This window comes from Halichoeres trimaculatus, unplaced genomic scaffold (assembly GCF_033239565.1).
Source record: "Halichoeres trimaculatus isolate MK-OKI-2021-1 unplaced genomic scaffold, fHalTri1.1 fHalTri1_scaffold_8, whole genome shotgun sequence".
NCBI classification, from domain to species: Eukaryota; Metazoa; Chordata; class Actinopteri; order Labriformes; family Labridae; genus Halichoeres; species Halichoeres trimaculatus.
Window position 1 is genome coordinate 25,277,222 of NW_027437186.1, and position 26,365 is coordinate 25,303,586.

Genomic DNA, 26,365 nt, shown 5'->3' on the forward strand with positions numbered 1-26,365 from the left:
GTATCAGTGGTATGGCAACTGGATTATCCAGCCTTTTCAAGAAGTATAGACTCATATGTAACATCAAAGAAGCTACAATATTTTTTTGAAAATTTCTCCCACATCCCTAATGAGTTTATTTTTTTTAATTATTATTTCTCAACAAAAAAGTCTTAGCATTTTATTTGCTTCTCATTTCACTGGTTTAATAGTAATTGTCTGAAATAATTTTACAGTAAAAGATTGTTTGGCATAGAAAATAATGTTGATTACTTGGTTGAAATTTTGCTTTGGAATATTTGTTTAAATGAGCTCCATTCCTACCATTTCAATATTTACTACATAATGTGTAAGTCTCGCTGGATTCTGGGAGTTTAATGATGTTGTGATTTTTATTTTTATTCATTTTTTTAATCTTAATTCATTTTGAATATATAAAATGAATTTATGGTCTTATCTCAGTCATTCATGCTTCCCCCTTTTCACATTTACTTATTTTCAAGCCTTCACCAATAGGTGGCTTCAGAGAAGGCATTGAGAGGTTAGCTCGTGCTACTCCAACGCTGCATTTTCTGCGTAGTTGTCACATTTGCTGCATTCACATGCTCTCTCTATGCTCCGGCATCAGAGTTGTCAAAATGTAATTATAGGCTGAAGGGGACTTTTTTTTTTTTTACAACCAAATTGTTATAAATTACGGCTCTGGATGAAAGGGTCGTGTGGGTGTTTTTCATCATGAAATACGAGTTTATGCCCTGGCAGGAGTTCTTATTCAGAAATGTGTCGGGTGGGAATTAGAATGTACGGCTTTTCTGGTTGTACCCAAAGGTAGCACGTGTGACGTCGTGAAGGGAACTCCCCGCTTCTCCAGTCACAAACCGCCTCCCATGAAAACACCGGACAGACTCACAGAGGGATTCTTGCCACATTGCGGCGATAACCACCACTAACAGAAGTCCTTCAACATTTCGACGATAAGGTAATAAACACACATGTTTAACGCATTAGTCCTTTGTTACAGGCGAAGAGGGCTAGAGGCCTCGTTTGCCCTTTGTGGTGATGTTTTGTTTAACGTTAACGCTGGATACAAGCCGCGGTGAGGTATCTGTTGGTCCTGCTGTAACGTTAGCTCAAACTCCACACCGTTACATTGTTACGTTATGTGGTGTCTCCTGGTATGCGTTATTTTACAGACCCGATCTCCCCTTATTATCATATTATTTACAGCGTAAGCGAACTAAACTGCCCAGTGGCCTTGTGTTAAAACGCTGTGTCTGTTGACGATAAACATCCCCCTTATCGTTAATCCTGATCCAACGTGATTGGCAGGGAAGCTACACTTAGTCAGAGCTGTGTTCATTTTCTGGTATGCTGCTTTGTATTCAAGTGTTGACAACACGAAGCGAAGTGGAATCGCCCCAACCTTAAAGCTAGCAGTTACACCAATTCGCGCGAAGAAAACACGACCCCAGCCCAGTTTGGGCTTCTTTTAGCCAACAAGCTAGCTAGCTAAAATACTGAAGACGCCAGCTTGCTATCTATTTTTAGGTGGTCAGACTGTAAGCTCTTAAGCCACACTTTACTGTGACTGTCGAGGCCTTGTTGTGAATGAAACTGTTTTAGTTTGTTAAACCACCTGTGTCAGCCATGGGTTTAGTATAATGCTATTTTCCAGGTGTGTCTTATGAACGTTACAATAGTGGATAGCCAAATGTATCCCCATATGATCTTACTCTCTTCGTCTCTGTAAATATTAACTCAGTGCAATATCTGTAGTCAAACATTTGTTTTTTGCTATGCTTTTGTTGGCAGGGTCACATTGGTGATCTGTTTTTCTTCGTTTATTCACCAAAGAAGAGGGCGGGACGGAGGGCTCAGTTTAGCCTCGTTTTCCGCAGAAATGTCACTTCCCCTTTTGGGACAAACTTTATCTTGTGTGTGTTTGAATAGCTGTGTCGCTGGAAAAAGACACATTTGCCTTTTTAAGCAGGGACCATTGAGTGGCTAAGTGCTAACCAAGATGGAAAAGTTACTCAAGAATCCAAAGTATGAAAAATAGAATATGATTTACTATTTAAGTGAATGGTTAATTTGACATTTATCTATCAAATGAGTCATAGGTCTTTATTTATCACATGAATTTCTACTGTGCTGCTTACCCTGCATCTGCAAAGCCCACAGTAAACTCCCAGCACTGACAGATGAGCTAAGAGAGACAGTGATTGAAACAAACAGGGAGATGTCTGTGCAGTGGATCTGGTGAGAAAGCAACTTTTCACAGACATAAACACTGACTGCAGTGAGTGTCAAAAGAGGCCAAAATGTTAAAGAGAGTCAATGGGTTTTTTGTTGGCACTGCACACAGCCCAGTTGCAGAGCAAGCCTCATTGCTTAAGCAAAGCATGTTAGAGTATCAACAAGTGGAAACAATGAGTTTTCTGTCAGTGATGCTGCCATGATTTACCTCGGAAAAGTGTCCTAACTGAAAACCAGTCCTATTGGCCATAGCATATTTGTGTGTCATGGAAAAAGTAACTTATGTCAATTAAAGCAGCATTTCTCCTGACAATGAATAAAAGCTGTACATTACTCTGAGGGGAGAACCACTCCTGCCTATTCAGGGATGCTTTCTGTTACTTCAGAATCCCCAATGACAAGATCATAAATGAAATCAGCTCAGCTTTACTGGATATGACTCAGTCAGAACTCCTGCCTTATCTAACTGTTTTTATCATTCTTCCAAATGCTATTTATACTTCTTAGTAACCAGTGTTGGTGGCAAGGTGGTCAAATTTCTCATCTTGATTTTGAAGGAAGCGAAGAGACACTTAGAAGGGTAACATATACGATTTATATAAACTAAGGGGAGGGTTACAGAAGCAGACTGACCAATAGAAAAAGGAAAGTAAATGAATTGAATATGTTTGATTCATGAATGCTTTCGGTGACATAAATAGAGTGTGGAAAAGTAAAAGAAACACATTAATCACGCCCCTCCTCCTCCTCCTTCTTTTGGTCATTTACAGGCTTGATTTCTGGCCTTTGCAGCATAACTAACTTTCACTTTGAGTGAATAACAAATAGGCCCTCAAACACTGATATAATTGTGCATTGTGATGTTACTCCTTCACATCCTTGAATGCTGAGTGAGAAGGCTTTGCCCAACCCTTCTGCCATGTAAAACAAATTTTGCATTAAGTGCAGGATCCTGTTGTTTGCCTGACAAACCTGAAGAAAATCTGTTTTTGGGACCAAATGTTACTTCATTTGTCGGTCTTTTGGAAATACACCCTTAACCCACATTTTTTGATGGGTTGTCTCTTCTCAGTATGTGTTGAAACAGTCTGAAATGGCATCAAATGATTATGTGGAAAACACAAGCCGACAACTTTGGCCTGTTTGTTACTCCAGCCTGTGGTGGTACATTGATGGTGCCATTTATCATTGGATTTCCACTATCGGCCTTGCCCCCAGAGCAACAATATGTACTGGCTTTAATCTTATTAGGGACATAATTAGAAACACATGAAGTTAAATTGCCACTCACATGATGTCCCAGTTTCCTGTGGCCTATCCTGCTTTTTTCAAATCTAGGCTAGAAGCACTTGGATGTACCCAATTTTATGTTTTCAGATGGTCAATTATGCCACAGTGGAAGATGTTTAATCATCCTCTTTGGACAGTCAGGCTGTGTTTAAGCAGTCTAATGTCATCATACTTTTAGTGCTCTATATTAATAAGCCAAGAAGTCAGAGACTTTTGAATGAGTAAATGAATGAATGTGGCACAGTTTGATAGAGAGAAAGCACAACTATGTTTGGGCTGAAATCAAACCATTGGATGCAGAAAAGCAGAACTGATAAGCATGTGGACATGGGTGTGGAGCAGGAGTATCTGAAAGGAATTTTAAGTGATACAAGCTGCTCCAATGTCATCCTGCATGTTGATAGCTCTGTCTCGTTGTCTTGCGCGCATACACCTGAGATGAGGAAGTGTCTGTCTTGACCTGTTCCATGAAATCTCCTTTTCTGCTGCTTTCTATGTGTTGATCAGGTTTCACAGGGTGTTCTTTGAAAATGCGGTTAATTGAACACAAGGGTTCAATCTTAACCCCCTCCCCTTCTGCCCTGATGCCTCTCCCCTTTGCATTGGGTATAGTGTGTCCAGTTTCTATAAGGGTTGGTCATTTAGCCCTTCAGAATGTGTGTACAACTATTAGCAAGTGACAGAACACGTACCACGATCCGAGTGTCAGGATGTCACAGTGGGCCTGTGCAGAGTTCTCTTTGTGGAAACAGCTTAAAACTATGGTCTGAATGGACTTTGAGAAGGAAACATGAGAAACAAGAGCAGGGTGAAAGGACAAAGTAGGGTTTTCAGGTCAGACTGAATTAGCTTAGTAACTTTATCACTGCTCATGCTTATTTTTTTTAAACTACATTTTAGCCTATTTTAATTGCCAAATGTTTGTAACTGTATTTCAATTTGAGTATTCAAATCTAATTATGTACATATGCACAATAAATTAACTTTTTAAAAGAGATATAAAGGACTTCTTTATCCTCCTAAAAGGCTGAGATGTGCACTCTGAAGATTTTGTTTTAGGTTGTGGTGTGTTATAGTAAGAATAAGTGAAACATTACAACAACAGGAATACTGGAAGGATTCACCTGGAAAAGGGAGCTTCCGTCCTTTATGAAGGCTCGAATGTGGGCTAAGAAGACTGGATATTTGAAATAATAGTGAAACATTTGAATATTTTTCAAGGCACCACATCTGACAAGTACCTTCCTGTGTTTCAGGAAGTAACAAATCTCTCTCTGCGTCTTGCAAACTTTTCCATTTATTTTATGAGGATATTCATAGTTTCCTCTGGTACTTTAATCTGTTATTTCCAAGTTTTCCTCCAAGCACAGCTTCAGACACTCAGCCTATTAAAGGGACAGTTCAGTTTTTTTGAAGTGGAGTTGTATGAGCTCTATGTGACCACTAAGGACATTAGATACAGTAGAAAGTTGTCTCCTCTCCCTCACTAAGACACAGACTGTAATCGCTGGTGACGAGGAAATAGTCGCTAACAGGGAAATACCATACCGGATTCAAAGGCTATTTTCTCTGCCTACAAGAACTAAAATCAATAAGTAATACCACAGTTTAAGAGTACGCTACAAAGAATAATTTTTAAGTGCATTAAGTCTTCGGAAATATAAACATTTATCCTAAACTAACTAACTGGTCATCCGCGCAGCGCTAGTGTGCTCCGCCCCCCCTCCTCCTTTCAGCTGTAGGGAATGTAAACAAGCTATGCTTCAGGTGCCGGTTACAGACATAAATGTTTATATTTCTGAAGACTTCATGCACTTAAAAATTATTCTATGTAGCATTCTCTTAAACTGTGGTATTACTTTTTGATTTTAGTTCTTGTAGGCAGAGAAAATAGCCTTTGAATCCGATACGGTATTTCCCTGTTAGCGCCGTCACCAGCGATTACAGTCTGTGTCTTACTGAGGGAGAGGAGACACCTTTCTACTGTATCTAATGTCCTTAGTGGTCACATAGAGCTCATACAACCCCACTTCAAAAAAACTGAACTGTCCCTTTAATACTGTTTTTACTTACAAATACACAGTGACTAATGCAGTGTTTGTCTTTATTCTCCCCTTGGTAATCCCTCAAATAGTTGCCATTAAAGGTGGTGCCAAATTAAATTCTGTACACGTCTTTTTATTTCCAGAACTCAAAATATCAAAGTTTTTATGTTCATAGAAACAGTCATTACTACAACACAAGTGACAAAGCTGATGTACAGTGTTAACTTTCTCTGTGGTTACTGGGTATAACCATTGTTTCCTCCCTATAATCCCTCTGTTTGTTAAAACTTTGTGGTTAGAGGGGGCAGCTGTGTGTGAACTGCCTGTTAAGTGACCAGGAACATGGACTGCATGAGAAAGTCAGGGTCAGACCATGATCTGGCCTAAGAAATGTCATCACACAGGCCAGTTGAAAATCTTGAAGTTATGTCAGATGTTTATTAGAATAGATGGAGCAGGTAAGACCTGATTTTTAATGTGTGTGTAAAGAAGATAAATTAAGACACTTATTAAATTGCTGCCCCTAGCTCTTAATCTCAACCAAAGCTCCTGAGTTGCCAAACCGCAAAGTTAACAAACAAAACCACACTCATGAAATTTCATGTCCCTTTTTAACATGCAGAGTCATCACCGGTCTACCAACTTGTCTGTCTTGTTGACACCATCATCTGCGGTTCGTGTAGCTGATAAATGAAAAGACAGGTCGAAAGCTGTGCCACATACTAATTACTCCCCGTTGACCAAAACCTCCCCAGTGAGTTATCTTAGATATAATTTCTGATGCGCCTGCAGCCATGCAGTTGAACCAAGAGGCCTGACAAGTCGTGTGTTGGTTCCTCTGGGGCTGTGAAGGTCTGACATCCAGATAAGTGACTCATAAAACCACAGGTGGTTTCCTCATTAGCAGACAGCAGCTAGCAGTACAGAGGTGTTTGTGCCATTCAGCTCGACTCCTCTGGGACCTCTGTAAGAGCAATCAGCGCTTTATGGTCTGTCTCATCTTTACCTTCTGACAAACATGGAGCTCTGATAATTAACAGAACATTTGCAGTGTGCTGCGTGAAGATCAAGTGATTACAGAACTGTTTTCAATTTCAGTGATGTAGGGTGATTTGTTACAGGATGAAGGTGTATAGTCTCAAACTGAAAACTGGTAAACAAAGCTCGTTGTAATAGCCACAATGTTTCTGTTACCAATTATTAACAAATAAAAAGCCTGACAACCTATGCACAACCTGTTTAGGAACGTCATCAAAAATGGATGTAAAACCTGCATCCAGACATAAATAGCAATACAATTGAAGAATCTGGGATGATATTGGCTGCTTAGCTGGAAATGTTTTTTTTTTCCAAAATGAGCTTGGATTGATTAGTTATGCTTTATTTTAGCCTATGCTAACTCTTAACTCTTCAAAGCTTGACCATGGACTGTTTAAAATATGAATATAGTCTCATCTGCGTCACCAGTTTGTTCCTGATGCAGAGTAATGAAATAATGAATGAATTGTTTGGAGTTTGTGGATAAAGAAATTAGCGGTTTAGACCCAAGCTGTTATATGTTTTTTAATGCTGTAAAAGTCTGTTTTTTGGCTGATGGTGTATGTGGGTACCAGTCTTTCAGCAGCTAGCCTCCAGTGGATACTCAGTAAACTGTAGCTTTTTGCAATTTTTGCAATTTCTAAACCGGATGTTGCCTGTTTGGCCTGAGCCATCAAAACAATTGCCAGAAAATTCCAATTGTTTGGAACTGGGATGTTAATTAACCCTTTCAACAAAGTCCACAAAAATATTGCTCGATCATTTCACTTATGACATTTTTTTATATCACATTTGATGAACTGAGAGGCTTTGACAGCTTTTTAGTAAGTGTTTTAAGTAAGTGTGTATTCTCCAAATTCAGAAAATACTTATTTTGAGTAAAATGGTAATATTTGAAATGTTATTCTTACCACAGCTTCTTGAAAATTAGCAATGATTTTCCTGAAAAAAAGTGTAGATGATTTCATGACAGTAGTCATTCTGAAAAGGGCCAAAGTGTAACCTCAGCTGCCTGTAGTGGAACAATAACCCTCAATGGAGTAAAAAAAGAAATTCTACATTTTTTTACAGGTTTTTATGGAAACTATTTATCATGTTGATGAGACAGAGGTCTTTGAAACTCTTAAACTCAAACAAGCGTACTTCCTGAATGCTATCACAAATATGCAAACTATGCCATGACTAACATTAGAAATCATAACTGTCGGGTTTCCAGCCAGGCAAAAGCTTTTAAGGTATGTTTTGAGGCCTGGATTGTTGCATAAATTCATTCCACACCTTCTGAATATTGTTAATTCAGTGCACAATCCAAACAAAACCAACACCTCCAGTAAAGAAGCCTTGGATACACTTTGTTTGAAACAACCCACACTAGAAAAAGGGAGTAATTTGTATAACCCCATTGTGTTCTGGGAACATTTTGAATTTCCAACTACAAGTGTAGTCTAGTTATCTGACAACTGAAGAGCAGTATTCCCAGGCAGTAGTAGGAGGATGTTACGTAACACACGTGTTGGAGCTTCTGTTGCCAGCTGGTAGGGCTAACAGATCGATTATTCACTGACTAAAATAAATACCTGACCTCACTGCTGTGGATTTAATTCATAGTAAATGTACTTTCTCAAGGCCACCTCCCTCATATTTTTCTCTCCTTCACTAGTTTGTGTGACTGTGTTAAGATTTTTGCAGCTTTTCCCTCATTAGTTTGTTTGTTTTAAGGGCTGTTCTGACATGTTTTTTGAAAGGAGCCTGTTTTGTGACTGTATCTGCTATGACAGGGTACTAAGTTGTCCCCTTGAACTGTTCTCCTGGATTTGATTGTGTTTGCTTGTGGCTTGTGTTTATCAAATGGTCTGATATATTAATCAGCCTCTATTACACGTTGTTCCTTGGCTCCCTTCCTTTGTGAAAGCAATCTGTAGCTCAAGATGGATGTGCTATTAAAAACACTCTCTGGGCAGTCAAAGTGTAGAAGTAAAGTTTCAATCATCAAGGAGTAGAAGCAATGTTTATATTCCATCAATTTGAAGTCAACGAGAAGATGGACTTTATTAAATTTACAGATGCTGTGTAGTTACAGCCATTGTTTTTCAATTTTAGTTCTAAACCCTCTTGAAACCAAAATCTAATCAGCTTTCTGTCTGTGTTCCTTTGGGTCTTATGTTCTTTAAAGAAGGGATCTGAAAAGTATTAGAAATAAGCTTCCACTTCATTTGAAATATTGTCTTTTAGATTTAGTAGGGGTCATTTTGGCTTTAGAGGATAGGAGAGCTAAAGAGAGCAGAGATGAGAGGAGGAGGGAGTGGAGGAGAACATGTGTGACTCAGTGGTAGAGTCAGTTGTCTCTCAATCACAAGGATGGGGGTTTGATCCCTGCATGTCAGCACATTCTGAAGTCCTTTTGAGGAAGAAAATAAACCCCAAATTGTTCCCACTGTTTGTCAGCACTATGTGAATTTGTATAGACGACCTAATACTTATCGTTGCATACTATTTCAGAAAAAAGCTAAACTCTCCATTTAGAGAAACAAAATAAACAGCAGCTCGCAGAAAGGCTGCCTCTATCGTCTTCAGGTCAACACCAAGGTTATAATAGTTTTGGATTTGTCATTATAGTTTAGTTTTAGTTAGTTTTGATTTTTTTTTCCATTACAGTTTAGTTTTAATTAGTTTTAGAGCAGGCATTCTGGCTTTTATTTAGTTTTGATTTTTGCAACAAGGCTTAGTTTTAGTTTAGTTTTAGTTTAGTTTAAGTTTTTCATACCTTATTAACTAGGTGCAGGATTCAAAAAGGCCAGAGTGAATATTTTGTAATACTGTTTATTTTCCAGTCCAACATAGTGCTCACTGCTCAGTTAATGCTGATTCTGACCTGGCTGCAGCTGCCTTTAAAACAAAAAAAAAAAAATTATATAAATTTAATATAAAAAATATAAAAATAAATTATATAAAAATAATTTTAACCTAAATTACATAAAAATAATTTAAACAAAAACTATATAAAACAATATAATATGAGCTTAAATATTTAGAAACTTGGACTCTGTAACAAGAAAGGCAGACTTAAATACAGTTAAAGGCAGACTCACATGCAATTAAACTATTACAGATGCTCTGATTCATTGCTCCACTACGTTTTGTAAACAAGCACTACCCAGTACGTCGCTATGATGGTGCCATATGGCACTAACAACTGCCTAAAACTGTCGTAACATTGGTTGGGAAAATGTGTCGGATTGATTTAAATTCTAAAGGCTGTTAATATTGTCAGAAACTAAAACTAAGGGCATTTTCTGTATAATTTTAGTTAGTTTCAGTTAGTTTTGTGAACACAAGATAAAGTTTTAGTTTACTCATCGTTTTTGTTTTCTTTTCTAGTTTTTATTTGTTTGAGTTAACTGCAATGTATTTTAAATTTTAGTTTTCGTTTTTAGTTTTGTTTTAGTTAACCATTATAACCTTGGTCAACATCGACCATTTTTGAGTGATGAGTGGTCTTAAAAACTAGAAATGAGCAAAAAAAGTATTTACTATGTGGCAAAGAGTCAGGGAAAGGAACAAAGCCAGCAACTACCAAAGTTAGCACCAGAACCAATGTCACAAAATATTGTCTTTTTTAGAATCTCTGAGCTGTTCTTTAATTGGGTTTGACTTGTGTTTGGTTATGCTTAAATATCTAAATCATTTTTTGAATTTGTCCTTACTTTTTTGGCCTGTCCAGTAGCAGCAGACTGTTCATCAGTGTGCCAACTTCTGCTCCAAGTGTCTACTTGTTGTTTGCAGTTCAGATGTTCCCTGGTGCTTGCTCAAGGTGGGTGAGGGCTGGGTTGGATGCCAGTGTGATTGAAAGGCCAACATGGGAGTTTTTGGGTGTGGTCAGAAAACATTTTTATGCATGGTTTGGCAAAGATCTTCAAGACTAGTTGGTTCAGCACTGCATTTGTAGCATTTAAAACCACAGCGCTTCAGCTATCATTTCATTTTAATGCAAACTGCTGATAAAGCAAAGCATCTTGTGACTCTCTCTTTATTGACAATTAAAATGGACATTTTCAAATGTTTGAGCATTTGCTTCCTCCTCTGATTCTGACTCATGAGACTCAAACATACAGTTTACCCAGCGTTGTGTGCAGAGCCAGGGGAATGTCAATCAAAATGTGGTCTGTCTTGAGACGTTGTTTTAACAGCAGACGAGCTTTAACAGGGAATTTTTTTCCCAGGCACTTTTACTGTCTGCTTAAATTTCTTGAAGCTTTAATTATGGGCGCTCAAAAAATTCTTCCCATCGTTACAGTGGCGCTAACAAACTTGTGGTCAGTGTATTCTGTCTTTGGCAGACATCTCTAAAACACGTCACGTAAAGGTGACAGTATCTCTATGTTTTTGAGTTGGGTGAGCTGATCCTTGAATCTCCAAAATGCTGCACATTCCAAGCATATTATTTATCCCTTCTGTGTCCACTGAAGCAAAACAGTGGTGAAACATTGTCCCGGCCCTCCCAGATAGTTCAACTATGAAACTTTGCGCTGCTGGCAGCTGGGCATATGAAAAGTTAATCGCTCATTACGCCTGCTGCTTACAGGATTTGAGCCAAGCTTTCTGATTATGACCTTCCAGTTTCCAGGAACAAGCGAGATAAGTCATACTTCATAAAGCTTGGTAGAAGTATATTAACCCGTTGTAACGACTGGCCTGAACTACTGTTTAATCAACTGCTGGACTATTCACAGTTAATTTTTAACCACATATCCGTCACTTTAACCAGGCTGGCCCCAGCAGAGTAAATATTGGCGTTGTATTGTATTCCAGTGGGGCGTTAGTATTCAAAGCGTAAAGAGATACAGGTGAGAGTATGTGTTCATCCATTGTTGGTTTGTCTGGACAAAGAAAGACCTGTAAATGGATACTTCTCTTTTTAAAAATCTGTAGAAAACCATGGACAACACCCTTAGGACCTAATCCAGAGAGATGGCAAATAAAGCATTCCTTTGACGACAGTTATTCGAGGGTTTGTCTGACTGACCTAACAGGAGGGGAGCATATGATCGACTGTGGCAATTGATGGCAGCTTCTATATCATGTCACATATTGAGTGACCCAGTAACGCTTATTTGCTAAATTGAATTTAGTGAGACAAATGCAACTTTTTTTTCCAATCAGTGCTATCAGCAAAATGTTGTTTCTGTTGCAATTTCTTCTTCTTCTTTTTTAAACCACACTCTACTCCCAGCATGCATGCATGTATTATGCAACTTAACAAATGACTTTTAATTCTCTCAGTAAAATACTTCCTTGATTATATTTTCCACCACTTAAAAGGGTTACTTTTACAAGCTGATGACTCTACTCTGAGATCCTCCTTCATGAAAACTCTGGAATAGTTTGAGATTTGTTTCAGCACCCAGCTCAAGCACGGGCATGTTGTTGTTTTGAAAAGTCCTTATTATGACGACTGCAAGAGCTGGGTGTTCAGTGATTCCCCTGTTCCCTGCATTTGTTAGAAATGAGCTATTTACTCCAGATGACAAGTTAAAACTGCCAAGGCTAAAAGTAACATGCCTCAGGTGGACATGTCTGCATGCCTGTCCTGTGTTTACGGTCTCTGGGCTGTACTTATCTGTGCTAACATCTTATCCGCATCCATGTATCTGTACTGCTGCCAGTTTGACGAAAGCTATTCTTTTCACCTGGAGATTTTAATCTCACGAGTTACAAGTGTTGTAGTGGCCAGAAATCAACCATACACACACACAGTGAAATGAACTACAGGAAACTTATCTGAGTGTGAAAGTACAGTCAACAGGAGCAGGTTCCTGGTCACACTGGCAGGGACATGAATGAAGGAAGAGGGGGAAACTAGAAGACAGAAGGTGAGGACAGGTCAGAGAAACAATTTTCCTCCCCTCTGAGGCCAATGCTGTGGAGTCGATGAAAGACAGAGAAGGAATTCAGGCAAAGTACAGGTGCTTTCTTAGTACAAGGCTTAAATTCCCAACAGGCATTTCTAAAGCTTAGAGGAGTTTCTTTAAAGAGGGAAACTGTAAAGTAGATCAGAATGACTTATAATAGTTTGTCCATGTAAAAGACCTTATAGAGTAAACTTAAACAGGGGCGTTAAAGTTGGACTGTGTTCGCACTCCAAGTTTCTGTGAAGCCCTTTGTAAAGGAGTTATTCACTGCCACTCTTGGCTGCCTAAAGATGGTGTGTTTATGTTTGTGTCAGCCTGACATATTGCACACTTGGGTGGGATCTTTTACTGGTGATGTCACGTACTGCTTCATCGAGCTCCCCTTCCCAACCGGCTCCAGCAAACTTCTGAGAGGAAAGATTTATTCCACGAGGGAGGAGTGTAGTCCAAGTAATATTTCTCTCAAGTATGATACTTTCCACTTTAAATGAAGTAAAGCTGATTTTCTTCTACATTGTTCTGTTGGTTGTGTGCCAGAAAGAAGCATGGAAACACAACTTGTGAGGACATGATGACATGAAATCCATCAAAGGTCTGACCTTTGCCTCTGAGGTTTCAGCTCTGGTCTATCTTTGAATGGTGCGGCAGCTGCAGGATGCCTGTGGAGGCCCGATTGTCTATGATAGTGATGTTTCCCTCACTATTTGTGTCCGGTGTGGTTATTGTGTAGAAATGAAAATATTTAGAAATGTTGCTCATGAAGCAATCAAAGAATTAAAACTCTTGTATGATTCTCCATTTGTCAAGGTTTTTCTTCTACAAAACTTCTCTCTTCCTCTTGTTTCTTTATGATTCTTGTGTTTCTGCCAAATGTAAACAAAACTGTGTCTTGCATTTCTCTAAATTAGGGCTGCAGCTGTCGAATATTTTTGGTATTTGAGTATTCTACTGAAAATCCCATTGATTAATCAAGTAATCAGATAAAATACATTTTGTTTAGTTAAAGAGCAGCTATTTTTCAAATGAAAATTTTTCTCTTTAAGAAATAGAATTTTCTGATACAGCATGTCAATAAGAGCACTTGCTTTGGTAGCTCCAAAATTTGTAAACATACTTTGACACATTTTTTATGCTTTGTACATCTCATCAAATGTTGCTGACCCAAATGGCACCCGTTTTGTAAAATGACCCATTAGTCTCCAAACTCTGGAAAATAAACTAGATTTGTTGCTGGTTGCTATTTTGTATAAGAGGTAGCTTGAGGGGTCTGAAAACTCGCTTAATATGGCCTCAGCTCTATTTGAAATACCACTCTTTGATCTTTTTTTAAATTAAACGATTCCTCGAGGTGGAGAAAATTACTCGAGTATTTTTTGTAATCGAGTACCTCGAATCATTCGAGGAATCATTTTTAGCTCTACTCTAAATATTACAATATCACAAAGCTGTTTTTAGAAGGATGTGTAGACTAAACATCAGATACAACCAGTTCACAATGGCATTACTCAAACGTGGCACAAAAAGTGGACGGATGTGGTTGCAAATATGAAACATATTTCTCTTTTTGAACACTTCATTAGCACTGAATGCAGCTTAAAGAGCCCGTGAAGAGTCACAAACCTCTGGTATTGTTATGAAGCTTTTTTTGTATATGGGCTCCAGCTTTGTTCCTCCCTAGAGGCCCTTTTGGACTGATGTATACAAGCTGTTGACACTACACACAAAACAGTGAAAGGCCTGCCAGCAAAGACAAGAAGAAAAAAAGACTGGAACCAAAAAAAGAGGATGATGAAATAGTTTTTATCATTTTTATTGTATTAAGAAAGACATGTCTACATTTGGTACACCTCAGGGTGCACTCAATAAACAAAATTTTGTTTGTGCACCAGAAAACCCACAAGGCTTTTTTTTTTTTTTACTTGGAGCTTGCTTCAATAATCTCACCACTGAAGAAGCCTTGAGAGAGACTTTTAAAGTAATACTCCACCCAAAACCGCTGTTCTCTACTTCCTCTGAAAGGAAAATGAGCCAGTGGAACTTTTGCAATACTTCACCATCACAGATTTCATGAAGTGAAAATCTCATAATTGTTCAGCATTTCTCAAAGTGACTAAATCTGCACATGTTACTGTGGTACAGAAAAACCTATGAATGCAGCTTATTATAGGCTGAAGTCTTAGAAGAAACAACAGAGTTGTTTAGCCTCATCTCAGGAGTGAGCATTGTCAAAGTTCTGGGTGTGGTCTCACTTTAAAGTAAACCACTCACGTGCTGACAATTCACACAAGCTGTTAAAACATGGAGCAGGGAGATGATGAATGAAACTACGCTGCATTAGTATTGGTTATAAGAGGCTCAAAGATAGGTGCTGGTAAAATAACAATCATAAACCTGTTGATTAAGTTCCTTTAGACTTGTGAACACACTCCTTCAATCTGGTTGCATCAATTTCACATGAAATTCAAAGGGTTAAACCAGGGGTGGGCAAACTTTTTGATTTGTGGGCCACAATGGGTTCTAACATTTGACAAAGGGGCCAGACCAGGAGCAGATGGATGGAGTGCTTTGGTAACTATCAGGGTATCATTTGTTCATTCCATATCCCGTTTTAGAATCCAAAATCGGAAAACGGATAACGACTTGTTATTCAATTTTTCGTTTTCAAATCAAAAATGAGAAAACACGTAACAGTCTATTTTTCGCTGTTTTGATTTCGTTTTGAAATTAAAATTAGAATATGAGAGAATGGAATTATAATGGGATTTTTAATCCGTGTATGGTTCGTTCTTTCGTTATTCTGTTTCAAAACAAAATCTAAAAAACGAAAAAACTGACTTGTTTTTTTCGTTTTCTGTTTTAAAACCAAAACAGAAAAACAGAATTACAGAAAAACGTGTTTTTTCTGTCCTGGTTTTAAAAATGAAAAAACAAAAAAATAATAAAAGATTGTGTCAAAACTGTTTGTGTGATATTTTGATATTAAATGTGAGCTCTCTGTATAGAAAACATCAGAATTGCAGGGAAAATAAAACATTAACAAGGTTTATTCATTTAATTTTTTCCAAGTTCGGCAGGCCGGAATAAAACGTTTAACGGGCCGCATGTGGCCCCCGGGCCATAGTTTGCCCATGCCTGTGTTAAACAGTGCAACATTTTGTAACTGCACTAAACGTTAGCAGTAGTGCACTGAAAGCATGTAGTAGATTGTTAGATTTTCAGGTAAAGCACAATGCATAGACATTCAAAGAGAGGCAGTTTTCAAGCAACAGTGAACATAATTTGCACCATTTAATGAAAGGAAAAAACTTTCTTTGCTCTTCAAAGCAGTGTTTGAAATGAAAGCAAAACAGGCGTTGTTGAATGTACCTCCAGTGTGTGTGTTTCTCTGTGTGATAACACCTCGATGGGTTGATTTATCACTATGCTAAGTGTGAACTCTGTGCTGCTTGCTTTACGAGCTGACTCAAAGTTCAATCTGCTAAAGCTTCTATCATTCTTCAAACCCCAAAGACCTCTGCTCTGTTCTCTCCTGTGTGCGTGCAGCGCTGAGTGTAAATCTCGTGAACTATTGTGGTATTGTTTAAAAAAAAAGTCACTTCCTCAAACGCTTCAAACATCCTTGAATCAATGATGTCAGTTCTGTAAGTACAAGGCGGCCAACAATGTATAAACACACAACAATGGCAGTCCGTGCTCGATAAGCACACACCTCAGCTCTGAAAGTAACTATCAGTGTTGTTGTGCTTTTGGAGCCAAAAATTTCTTTATTGTAACTAAAAGAAAACAAAAGGCTATCAAGATTAAAAGTCTGTGTTGAGACAGCTGCTTCTGTGTTTTTTAATCTTTAAAGTCCTGACATAAGCCTGAGGTGTTTCTAGACATTTCTCTGTCTCTGTGTCAGACCCAGGCACCCCTGTCTGATTCTTATCTGTTTAGCCCCTGGTTCTCATCACGGATTTGTTTACATGGGGTGGGGTTGTACCAAACACCATGTAAATGCAGATTCTGAGGCTCAGGTTACAGCTTGTGTCGACCTAAGTGCTCACTCAGGATACTTGTATCACTCCACTTTAATTTGCATGCAGCTTCAGCAAACACCCAACAAACACCACCTCAGAAAACAGCTAGTTTTGACATTCACCGCAGCCTCATATTCATCATTTATTTCTTAAACAAAGATTGGTTTCAGGATTAGCTTGTTTTTCCCGTTGCCAGTTAAGTTGAGTGAGATTATTTCCTCATAGAGCTTGCTGTAAGCTGATTCATAGACCAAAGGTCCCCAGCACAAAGCTGACTCAGTGACAGCTAATCTCTGAAGTGTCTGAACGGTGCACCGTTAACCCTCTGATGCAATACCTCTTTTTTTCCTCTCCACTGGACACAGAGCAGTTCTCCTTTGCACCATTAGCTTAGCTAGTCCAAAGAGCACTTTCACGCTCGCTTATTTGTTTGTGTGTGTTCAGCCAGGGGTCATAAGGTCAAATTGTTCAGAGCATGACAGGAATAAATGTGGTGCCGTGTGTTTGTGGGAGTTGTCGTCGCCCCAGTTTTTGGCCCTGTTGTTCTGTCCTAAATGAGCCGGCCAGTGAGCTCAGCTGAGGGGAGAGGAGATGAGGTACTGATGTGCAGTTTGTTGTCCTGCCAACCAGCTTTTTGGCCTGCTCGCTGAGCTGGCCTGGCTGTGTCTGAGCCTGACTGCTGGCTGATTGCCCTCTTCACAGGGGTGGGGCTGTCTCGCTGCTCAGTGCTGACCTTCACTCTGATTTATGATTTCCTCCTTGCAGCGTTTCCCCCTCTTGACTCCCTCTTTCCCTGTATGCATGCAGTAGATCAGACATGCCCTCTGATGTACCTCACTCCCTCCTCCCTCAACATAAGCAGGGCCACCCTGTGTCCACCGCCGACATCGCACTGTGTAAACAAGCACATGATATGGAGCAGATGTGTGGGTTCATCTCATTGTGACTGTTGTCTGAAGCTCGACTGAGAGAAACACACTGTGAAAGACAAAGTTTGAGTTTAAAAGCTGGTTTGACTGTACTCAGGAATGTCTCTTGTGTATTTCTCTGCTTTGAGTGATAATTTATTCAGCTAACCAGAGTCACGTGTTGAGCTGAGGTGACAGACTCTCAATCAAACTGTAAAAAGAAGATTCATGATTCCGACCTCTCTGTTCATCATCTCAATGAATGATTGATCACTGCCCTGTTATACATGTCCTCTTTCCCCTCTCCTATCCATCATTTCTCCTGCCTTCACTTCTGTTAAAGTGTTTCCTAATAATAGTGGTTAGTTGAAAAGTAGCACTTATGCAGTACTCAGTGGAAAAGAGGGTCATGTATAAAACATCATGTGAAAAATCAGCTCAGGATGTGGTCACAGATGTACAAAAACATTTCCCCGCTGCGAGGCTCAAAGTGTAGAACCGTGCAGATTCAAACAGTTATTATAAGAGCTTTTGAATGATTTGAATTATTAATTTAATGTTTCATGGTTGTGAAGTGGAGCTGAAGTGGTTTACTTCTTAATTTTAAATGAGTCAGAGTTTTCAAAACAACCTGTGACTCATGGTGCTCTTGTATTCTCTCTGGAGTACCAGTTTCCAGGTCTGACCAGTCATCCGGTCCATGACTGAACACAGGATCTGAAGGAGTGGATACAAGAGTCATCACTAGATTCTGATTCATGTCTTTTTTTCTTTTCACAGGGGGACACAGCGTGGGGAAAAGCTGATGAGGTGAAGAAAGCTCATAAAAGATCTTTGTGGTTCACTTTCTATCTATCAGCCCTGACCCTGATTCACCCTGCTGCCCTCCGTCTCACACAACGCTTCAAGAGGAGGCGGGGCTCCCTCTGGGTGCAGGAAACACCATGTGCCAAAACGGGAGAGGACTCATCGCGGCCCCATAGATCAGAGAACCTCCTGTGACCTTCCCTGCTAGTCTGAGGACCCTCCTTATCCTCCACATTGTCCACCAGCCAACATGAAGAAGGTGGCACTGTGGTCAGCAGGGGACGTCTCTGACTGGCTGAGCAAAGAGGGGATGCCGGAGTACATAGATGCCCTACGTGAGACAGGAGGTCCCGCTCTGCTCAGGCTCTCAGAGGCAGATTTCCAGGAGCCTCCCCTCTCCCTGGTGTCATCTGATGGTGGGCAGCAACTGTTGGAGCGACTGGAGACGCTGCGCATAGAGAATCATATTGAGGCTCATAAAAACGGCCATGCAAACGGGCACGTTGGCGGACTTCCCAATGGGACCATCAAGCCTCAGAGGAATGGCACAGTAGGGATGAAAGACTTCAGGAAGGAGATGGTCCACATCCCCATCCCAATGGAGACTGCACGCTCCTCATTCCCCCCTGAGTGGGGAAAGACGGGCATAGCATTTGTGTACGCAGTGGTGTGCTTTGTCACAACCACTGTGGTCATTTCAGTGGTTCATGAGAGAGTACCACCAAAAGAGCACACCCCACCGCTGCCAGATAAGTTCTTTGACTTGTTCAACAGAGTGGAGTGGGCCTTCTCCATCTGCGAGATTAACGGCATGCTGCTAGTGGCGCTTTGGCTCATACAGTGGATGCTGCTAAAACACAGGTACAACCAAGTTAGTTCATTCAAAATGTGGAGATTAGAATCTGAAATCCGGCTTAGTAAAAACATGTTTCTATTTGTGTTTCTTTGTATCCAGGTCAATCATAGGCAGGCGCTTCTTCTTCATTGTGGGCACACTCTATCTGTACCGGTGTATTACTATGTACATCACCACTCTGCCTGTTCCTGGGATGCACTTCAAATGCTCTCCAAAGGTAAAACAAGCACACTGTCATTCACTCGCTACTGGATGATTACGAAAGGCTTTTGTATCTTATTTCTGAACTGAACTACTTTTGGTACCAAAAAAAAAACCCACAGTATTTTGGGAGCTAAAAACCTTCAAGTGCTCCTGGGGCATGAGATATATGAACTACAGATTTTGCATCATGCTTTATAATCCCCATCAGAAAATGTTGCATTAATCCTTTTGCATATAGCTGATTTATATTTGCTTTACTGTGAGTTATGATCAGGTGAGTCCTTGCATCTGGCTCATCCCATCTATCTTATTAGTAATTTTTGGTAAGAGATTGAAAAATAAGATGAATGGCTACAGCCTGTGTTACATTTAATTCAGTGTTTATTGTCATGCGCACCTGTTTCTCTGTACTATGAAATTCTCTTTGATGTCTACAATGAATAGCAACCATTTAATATAAAGAAATAATCAAGAAAAACAGAAATTAGAATAATATTATGTGCAAATATACAAAATAAATTGAATTGAATTGATTTTTAGTGAGCAGTGCAAATAAATTGCAAAAAAATGAATTAAATATTTGCAAAAATGAAATAAAATTAAATTACAAAACATTTGTAAGTCGTGATTTTGGAATATAGAAATAATAGTTGATGATAATAAAAAAATGAGCAGCTGCTGGTTGTAATGTGATACAGACTGTGGTAATTCGAAAGCTATTTGTTTTTGGACATTTAATAAGAAAACTTGCATAAACCATGAGAAAGCACAAGTGCCAGTTGCTGGTTATACTCAGCGTGGCACTGTTAGATTTAGAAGTGGAGAAACACATCAAAGCTCTGTAAAACAAGATCATATACCCCAATCATATCCTGTTTTACTAGCAACCATATCATCTTTTACTAGCGTACAATAACTTTGCACAGTCACAGCCACCTCTCTCCTGAACTATTCTTATAATCAGTGAATAGTAAGCAGTGACTATTGAATAGTATTTTTTACTTGAAATGTACCTCTAGCATTAAGTCAGCATAAGTTTGGCTGTTAAGGTAAAAAAAAAAGAAACAAACCAAGGGCTTAGGAGACACCCTACCTCCACTTATTAAAATGCTGCTTTAATACTTATGTAGCAACATGTTATGATAAGACAAGATATCAAAGATCAAGAAAAACCCAGACCAAAGTAAAAGAAAGACCTCGTCTACCACTAAGGTCAAAACGTTAGAATAAAACTTTCTCTCTGCTCTGAACAGGATTAAAGTAAATTTATATAAAAGCTTATCTAATAGTTTGATTGAAAATGATTCTACTCAAGGAAAAAGTTTTCCATCTGAGCACATGAGACACTTTGGCACTGAACGCTCCCAAACAACCATAAGAATCCTTTTTTTTTATTCTACTCATCTGACTGCTGATTACTTTTGCATTCAAAGTATTTTTTAAAAATACAGCTATTTAATATGATTAACTAAATGAAAATATACATAATTTCTTATGCAAGGATATTGGTAATCTTGTTTTTCAGCTTGAAATGAGTTTAGAATCTTACAGTTTGATCAAAAGAGTGATGTAAAATGATCTCTGAAGAAATGGAAAAGCCATTTAGAAGGGATATGGGGCTTTAAATCAATCTCAGCTCCAGCCAGTGTTATCAGTCATTGTACTTGTATTTCTTATCTGCATTATGTAATGCTCGTGTTTCTTTCAGCTGCTCGGGAACTGGGAGGCACAGACCAGGAGAATAATGAAGATGATTGCTGGTGGGGGTCTTTCCATCACAGGTTCACACACCATGTGTGGAGATTATCTGTACAGCGGACACACAGTCATGCTAACCCTAACGTACCTCTTCATCAAGGAGTGTAAGTCACACTCTGTCTTTGAAATTTGTTTGAGAATGAAAGAAGAGTTTGCCTCTGAGCCTCATGTCTGACTGATTTTATGGTTATTAACTGGCCGCAGATGTATTTCACAAACCGTTTATTATGGCAACGTATGCTGGATTTCACAAATGACAGAAGCACTCACACCACAGCTTTCACTTCCATCTGTGCCCTCCTGATGAAGTGGCACTGTGTGTGCCATCACAACACACCCCTTTATAGACTCAGGAAATGTAGACACACAGGAAATGCAGAGGAAACGTTTTTTTTTGCTTTCCAGTCACATGTAAGATAACACGTTAATGTAAGCGTGTAAAAGCATTACTCTGTTACACAATCATATGACGTGCGCCTCAGCAAACATTTCCATCATCTCATTACTTGATTGATAAAGCCCCTTTGTCTTTTTACTGAGCACAAGGGTCACACGTTATGAAATCTTCGCTGTTTGCTTGACTTTTGAATATTTGGTACATTTCTCCAGCTGTCTTTGTGTCAAGGGTTCTTCCTTTGCTGACTCACATGGTACATCAACTGTTTTCCACTTGAAAAGCAGGGACATCTAGTGGGGAAAAAGAGAACAACATGAATAATACTGTTGTCCTGATCTTTGAACTTTTGAGGCTTCTGATTTTTTCCTACCACTTGGTTAAGCCTCGGTGCTCTGATGGCTTATGTAGTTTTCCTTAATATCTGAACACTTGGCTTAATCTGTGTCTCATTTACACATTCGCAGATTCCCCCAAGCGGTTCTGGTGGTACCACTGGTTCTCCTGGAGCTTAAGCGCTGTGGGGATTTTCTGCATCCTCCTGGCCCATGACCACTACACTGTGGATGTGGTGGTTGCATATTTTATCACAACACGCCTCTTTTGGTGGTACCACACAATGGCCAACCAGCAGGTGAGTGTGAGAAAATGCTGTAAACTTTTTATTTCTCTGCTCCACATACTTCATTTACCCATGATAAAAACTGGTGCTAGTTACTTTGTAGAATAGAACCTGTATTTAGTTTCTGGTTACTTAAAGTGTAAACAGTGTGTTTTCCAATTAGAGACACGTGTCAAGAGCCATTTTGCCAATGGTGTTGACTAGATAAGTTTAAATTGACATTAGTTTTACTATGAAAATATTACTATTTACGAAAACGTTTATATTGCTCGTTCAGCCTTTGATGTTCTGATAGCTTACTTTCTGGCTACATCACTTAGTTCAACCCCAAGAGTGTTTTTCTCAAGTATTTCCTTCATTGCTATAAATTGTTTATTAAGTACAACATCTGATTCAACATTTTTATTTCTAAACTCATCACAAAGTAAGTAAATTTGTGTTTGGTCAATTTTTTTTTTTGTAATTCTCCTTGGCAACAACTGTTGGAAAGCTTGTTTATCTCCCTCTTAAATGGGGCTACATTTGTAAGGAACATGTGTTTACGGGATAAGCAGAGAGTAAAAACGTGAGCTTCCTCTGTCATTGACAGTATTCACAGCAGGTTTAAACAATAGGGAACATCATAGGGATAACTTGTTTTAACATTTCATAATCCCTCTTGCACCTCTTGCATTTTGTCTTTCAGTCACTGAAGGAGACATCACAGAGTAATCCTTTCTCCCGGGTGTGGTGGTACAGACTGTTCCAATATTTTGAGGAGAACGTTAATGGCACGGTCCCTCGTAACTATCAGCTGCCGTTGTCGTGGCGAGCGTTGCAGTGGAACCGTGGCGTGAAGTACAGCCGACTGGACATCCAGTGACCACTCATCATGTCAGCTGACAGGCGAGGACTTAGACTTCCATAAGTGCTGTTTTTACCGCAGTGAAGATGGCACTGTCAGATGTAGCGCTGTCCTTTCACCTCTGGTAACAGACACACCCCTGTCCACTTGGGTAGCACTGTGACCCACCTATTATTTTTTTCTCCATGTATGTACATATATAAGAATATTATTTTTGTTTTCCTCATCCTTTTCCCCTTCTGGTAGTTTTCTTTAACAAAGAGCACTAATTTATTTTTTTTCTTGTCTTTTTCTTTAAACCAGTTTCTGTTTTTTTTCAGCAGAGTCAAAAAGCATTTCAATAAATCTCCAAATTTAACATTTTTGTGGCCTAAAAAGGCTAATTTTTCTCCTTTTCTCTCTCTGCACAAAACCATAGTTAATGTCTTCATGTTTTCCAATTTTTTAGTGCAAACAGTGTCAATCAAATATTTGATAACCAAAATGCCATAAGCATTTTTTCTTTTTCTTTTTTTTTCTATAGCGATTACTTTTTGTAAAATCGCCCTTGCTAAAATGAGTCAAAGGTGCAAAAAATAGTTTTTTTAAGTATGTCAACTTTATTTTTCAAGAAACAAATGATGTCCAAGAAAAGATTTTTAGATTTTTACCTTTTTCAAGATGGATGACTGAGAGCATCAGAACCTAATGTGGTGAAACATGAATCCAGTGCCTTCCTTAGCTTGATTGTAAAACAGTTCAAGTACTACGTGTCTTGTGTCTCTGTGCCATGGCTGTGAACACGCTGTGGTATGAGGTGGTACTTGGTTATCAGTCTTGTTCCCATGAATGTAAAAACAACTAAGCCAGCCTTACCAGTCAAATTGGTTTTCCCGGGATTAGATGCAGTGAGTGAAATGTCCAGTCTGTTCATTTTTGATGCTTTATGATGTCAGCTTGGGTGTAGCTGGTTAATACTGTTTTAACAGATAAATAAGGACTGTTAATCCTACTTTTTATGTCTGTACCATTTCATTTCTACCAATCAGTCGTTAACTAACACCAGCCATGTTCTGTGTCTGCGAGTTTTACTTTTCCCCACAACATCATCTGCAGATCAGATCAGAAATCTCTGTGGCTGAGTTAAACTGGACCTTACACTCTTGTGCATCATTGCTGCATCTCACTCAGGAGATAATGAGCTCTGACGCTCTTGTTCCCAACAATTTGAAATCCTCATTATATTCATTACTGTCTTTGTCTTGTGTCTGTATGTTAGTGGGGAAGAACTCGAGGGAAATGTGACACTTCCTTTAGGTAAAGGGAATGTCAAAGTTGTGAAAACAGAAGCTTTGGTCAGAGTTTCTGAGCATGTCTATCATGAATCTGTATGTGCTTTGTTTGGCTTTTTTCTTGTACTTAATCAAGCTGCTACGTTACAGTTTGAGGACATCTCCTCTACATTTCCTCCTTAAGTGCAAACACCACAATGATCTTCTCTGTAGGAGTAGCAACATTTAGCATGGGACTTGTTAATGGGAACAAGGTGAGGCATGATGCACAGAGCTGGTGAGATATGGATACCATTGATTTCCATGAATGTGAAATGCATTTGTATTGTTCTTGTTTTTTGGCTTTGTTTTCTTTGTATAACTATGACTGAAAGTTTAAAGAATGAGTATTGCACAAGGTTATCTATAGGGAAAGACTGAGCTCAATGTGAAACTTTAATTTCAAAGACAGCAGAAAGATTAAATGAAAACTGCACTATGCTTCAGATGATACATATTCCAAAATGAAAAATAATGGAAATAAATATATAACAATAATGACAATGTAATTAATTTCTTATATCTTGAAAAGGAGAAGGTGAGAAAATAACAGAAGTGTAATGTAAATGTGTAAATCGAATGCATTTAAAGCCAACATGAGTCTTAATGTTTAAGATGAATAGCAGCACAGGTTCACCTTCCTTCCTGTAGCATTGTCCAATCATTTCACCTCGACAGTTTTTAAGAGCACAGCCGGTTCCTTAACCACAGCCAAATGTTTGATTTGTGTCCGTGTTTGAAGCAATGGTTCTCTTATAATGTACGAGGGCTTTGATAACTATGAAGGTTGGAGTTATTGTTTGTCCTCTAGTTTGCCAAGCAGTTGTTTTTGTGTGTAAGAAATGAAACTTTGTTATCCTCTTTGTTTCTCTTTAAACTCCTCACCCTCTTTGTCCCTTTTTGTGCGTATACCAGATGTTTGTAAGATATGATAAAGGATTCTACTTGGGACACTTTTGAATAAAACATTTTACTATAATGTACCTGGTTTACTCTGAGACTCTGTCTTCATGAACATGTCTCCAGTCTGTTTTTCTTGCATCATGTTTTCATTGTGCCAAAATATGATGTCATTGCAGGGCCACAAACGGCCAGCAGAGGGAGACATTGAGTCACAATAAACGTCCAGTAGAGTGGGGGTTATGTGTCTTTGTGCTCCTGATCAAACGTAAGCCTTTCAGAGGTAATGATTTAATTCATGTAGGGACTTATGACATTCTTATTTACTGTTTGAGTACCTTTTAGTCCTGATGTGATCAGTCTATCACTCTTCTTATCCACACGTTTTACCTCAGATCATGTGAGGCTTTCTTTTCCCGTCTTGCTCTAGCCACCTACGCACATGTTTAACACTGAATATTCATGTCTTAATTTGTAATAAGGTTAAAGCTTGGGGTTTATAGGCTGTGTTGGGCAACTGATGCAGTTGCATTTGAAACATCTCAGCTCATTTAAAGTTGCCCCCTGGTAATTTTTGATTCATATGTGGCTAAATGTTATATAAGCTGTGAGAAACACTGGTTTCCTGATGAGTATTTTAGCCCCTCATCACTCTTTACAAAGATCTCATCAAGACAGTTAGTTCTCTTTATGAATTGTTTTCTGGCAATAACATTTCTTTGATGGGATCATGGCCAGAAATTTAACGGAGATAGAAGGGGAATATTAAAAACGGATGGAGAAATAGCTGGAAAGAAATGCTAAGCTTACTTAGCAAAGAGAAAGAAAAAACACACAATAATAATTTAAAAAAGGAAAAACGAGCCACTACAACCCAAGTTTGGTCCTGATATTTGACCAAAGAATCATAAAAAAAAAATGCTGATTATGCTGGTTACCTAACAGGTTAAGAAACAAAAGGTCTTCCAGATCTTACCGAAAACTTAATTCAAGTGACAGACTTGAACTTTATTTCTCTCAAAAGGATGTAAGTATCAGAAGTTAATTCGTCCCAAAAATGTTCTCGTCCAAGTCATCAAGGACCTGCCACAACAGTCTCCCCACATTTGAGTGATGTAAATGGACTAATTAGATCACGACCCCAGCTGCTGATAAGTAGAAGCTCTGGGCTCGCAGCCATCGCTGGGTTATTTTCTAGTTGCCCCCTAAAAGAGCAAAAGGTCCTC

At 39.0% G+C, this 26,365-nt stretch overlaps 1 protein-coding gene across 1 annotated transcript; it reads left to right on the forward strand.

The window, feature by feature from the left end:
• The first annotated feature begins 827 nt into the window (after positions 1 to 827).
• Positions 828 to 25,211, forward strand: LOC141795412 (phosphatidylcholine:ceramide cholinephosphotransferase 1-like). The gene is made up of 6 exons (XM_074676268.1): positions 828 to 958; positions 18,225 to 19,112; positions 19,207 to 19,324; positions 21,020 to 21,173; positions 21,931 to 22,097; positions 22,771 to 25,211. The coding sequence occupies exons 2-6, from the start codon at positions 18,502 to 18,504 to the stop codon at positions 22,945 to 22,947; spliced, it is 1,227 nt and encodes a 408-aa protein (XP_074532369.1). The 5' UTR covers positions 828 to 958; positions 18,225 to 18,501; the 3' UTR covers positions 22,948 to 25,211.
• Positions 25,212 to 26,365: the final 1,154 nt, after the last annotated feature.

What these genes read in the sequence shown, in the direction of transcription:
- LOC141795412 (XM_074676268.1), top strand. Translation starts at nt 18,502, where the DNA reads ATGAAGAAGGTGGCACTGTGGTCAGCAGGGGACGTCTCTGACTGGCTG. An exon ending in GTACCTCTTCATCAAGGAGT is followed by an intron (nt 21,174 to 21,930) that starts GTAAGTCACACT and finishes ACACATTCGCAG; the next exon opens with ATTCCCCCAAGCGGTTCTGG. An exon ending in ACACAATGGCCAACCAGCAG is followed by an intron (nt 22,098 to 22,770) that starts GTGAGTGTGAGA and finishes TTTGTCTTTCAG; the next exon opens with TCACTGAAGGAGACATCACA.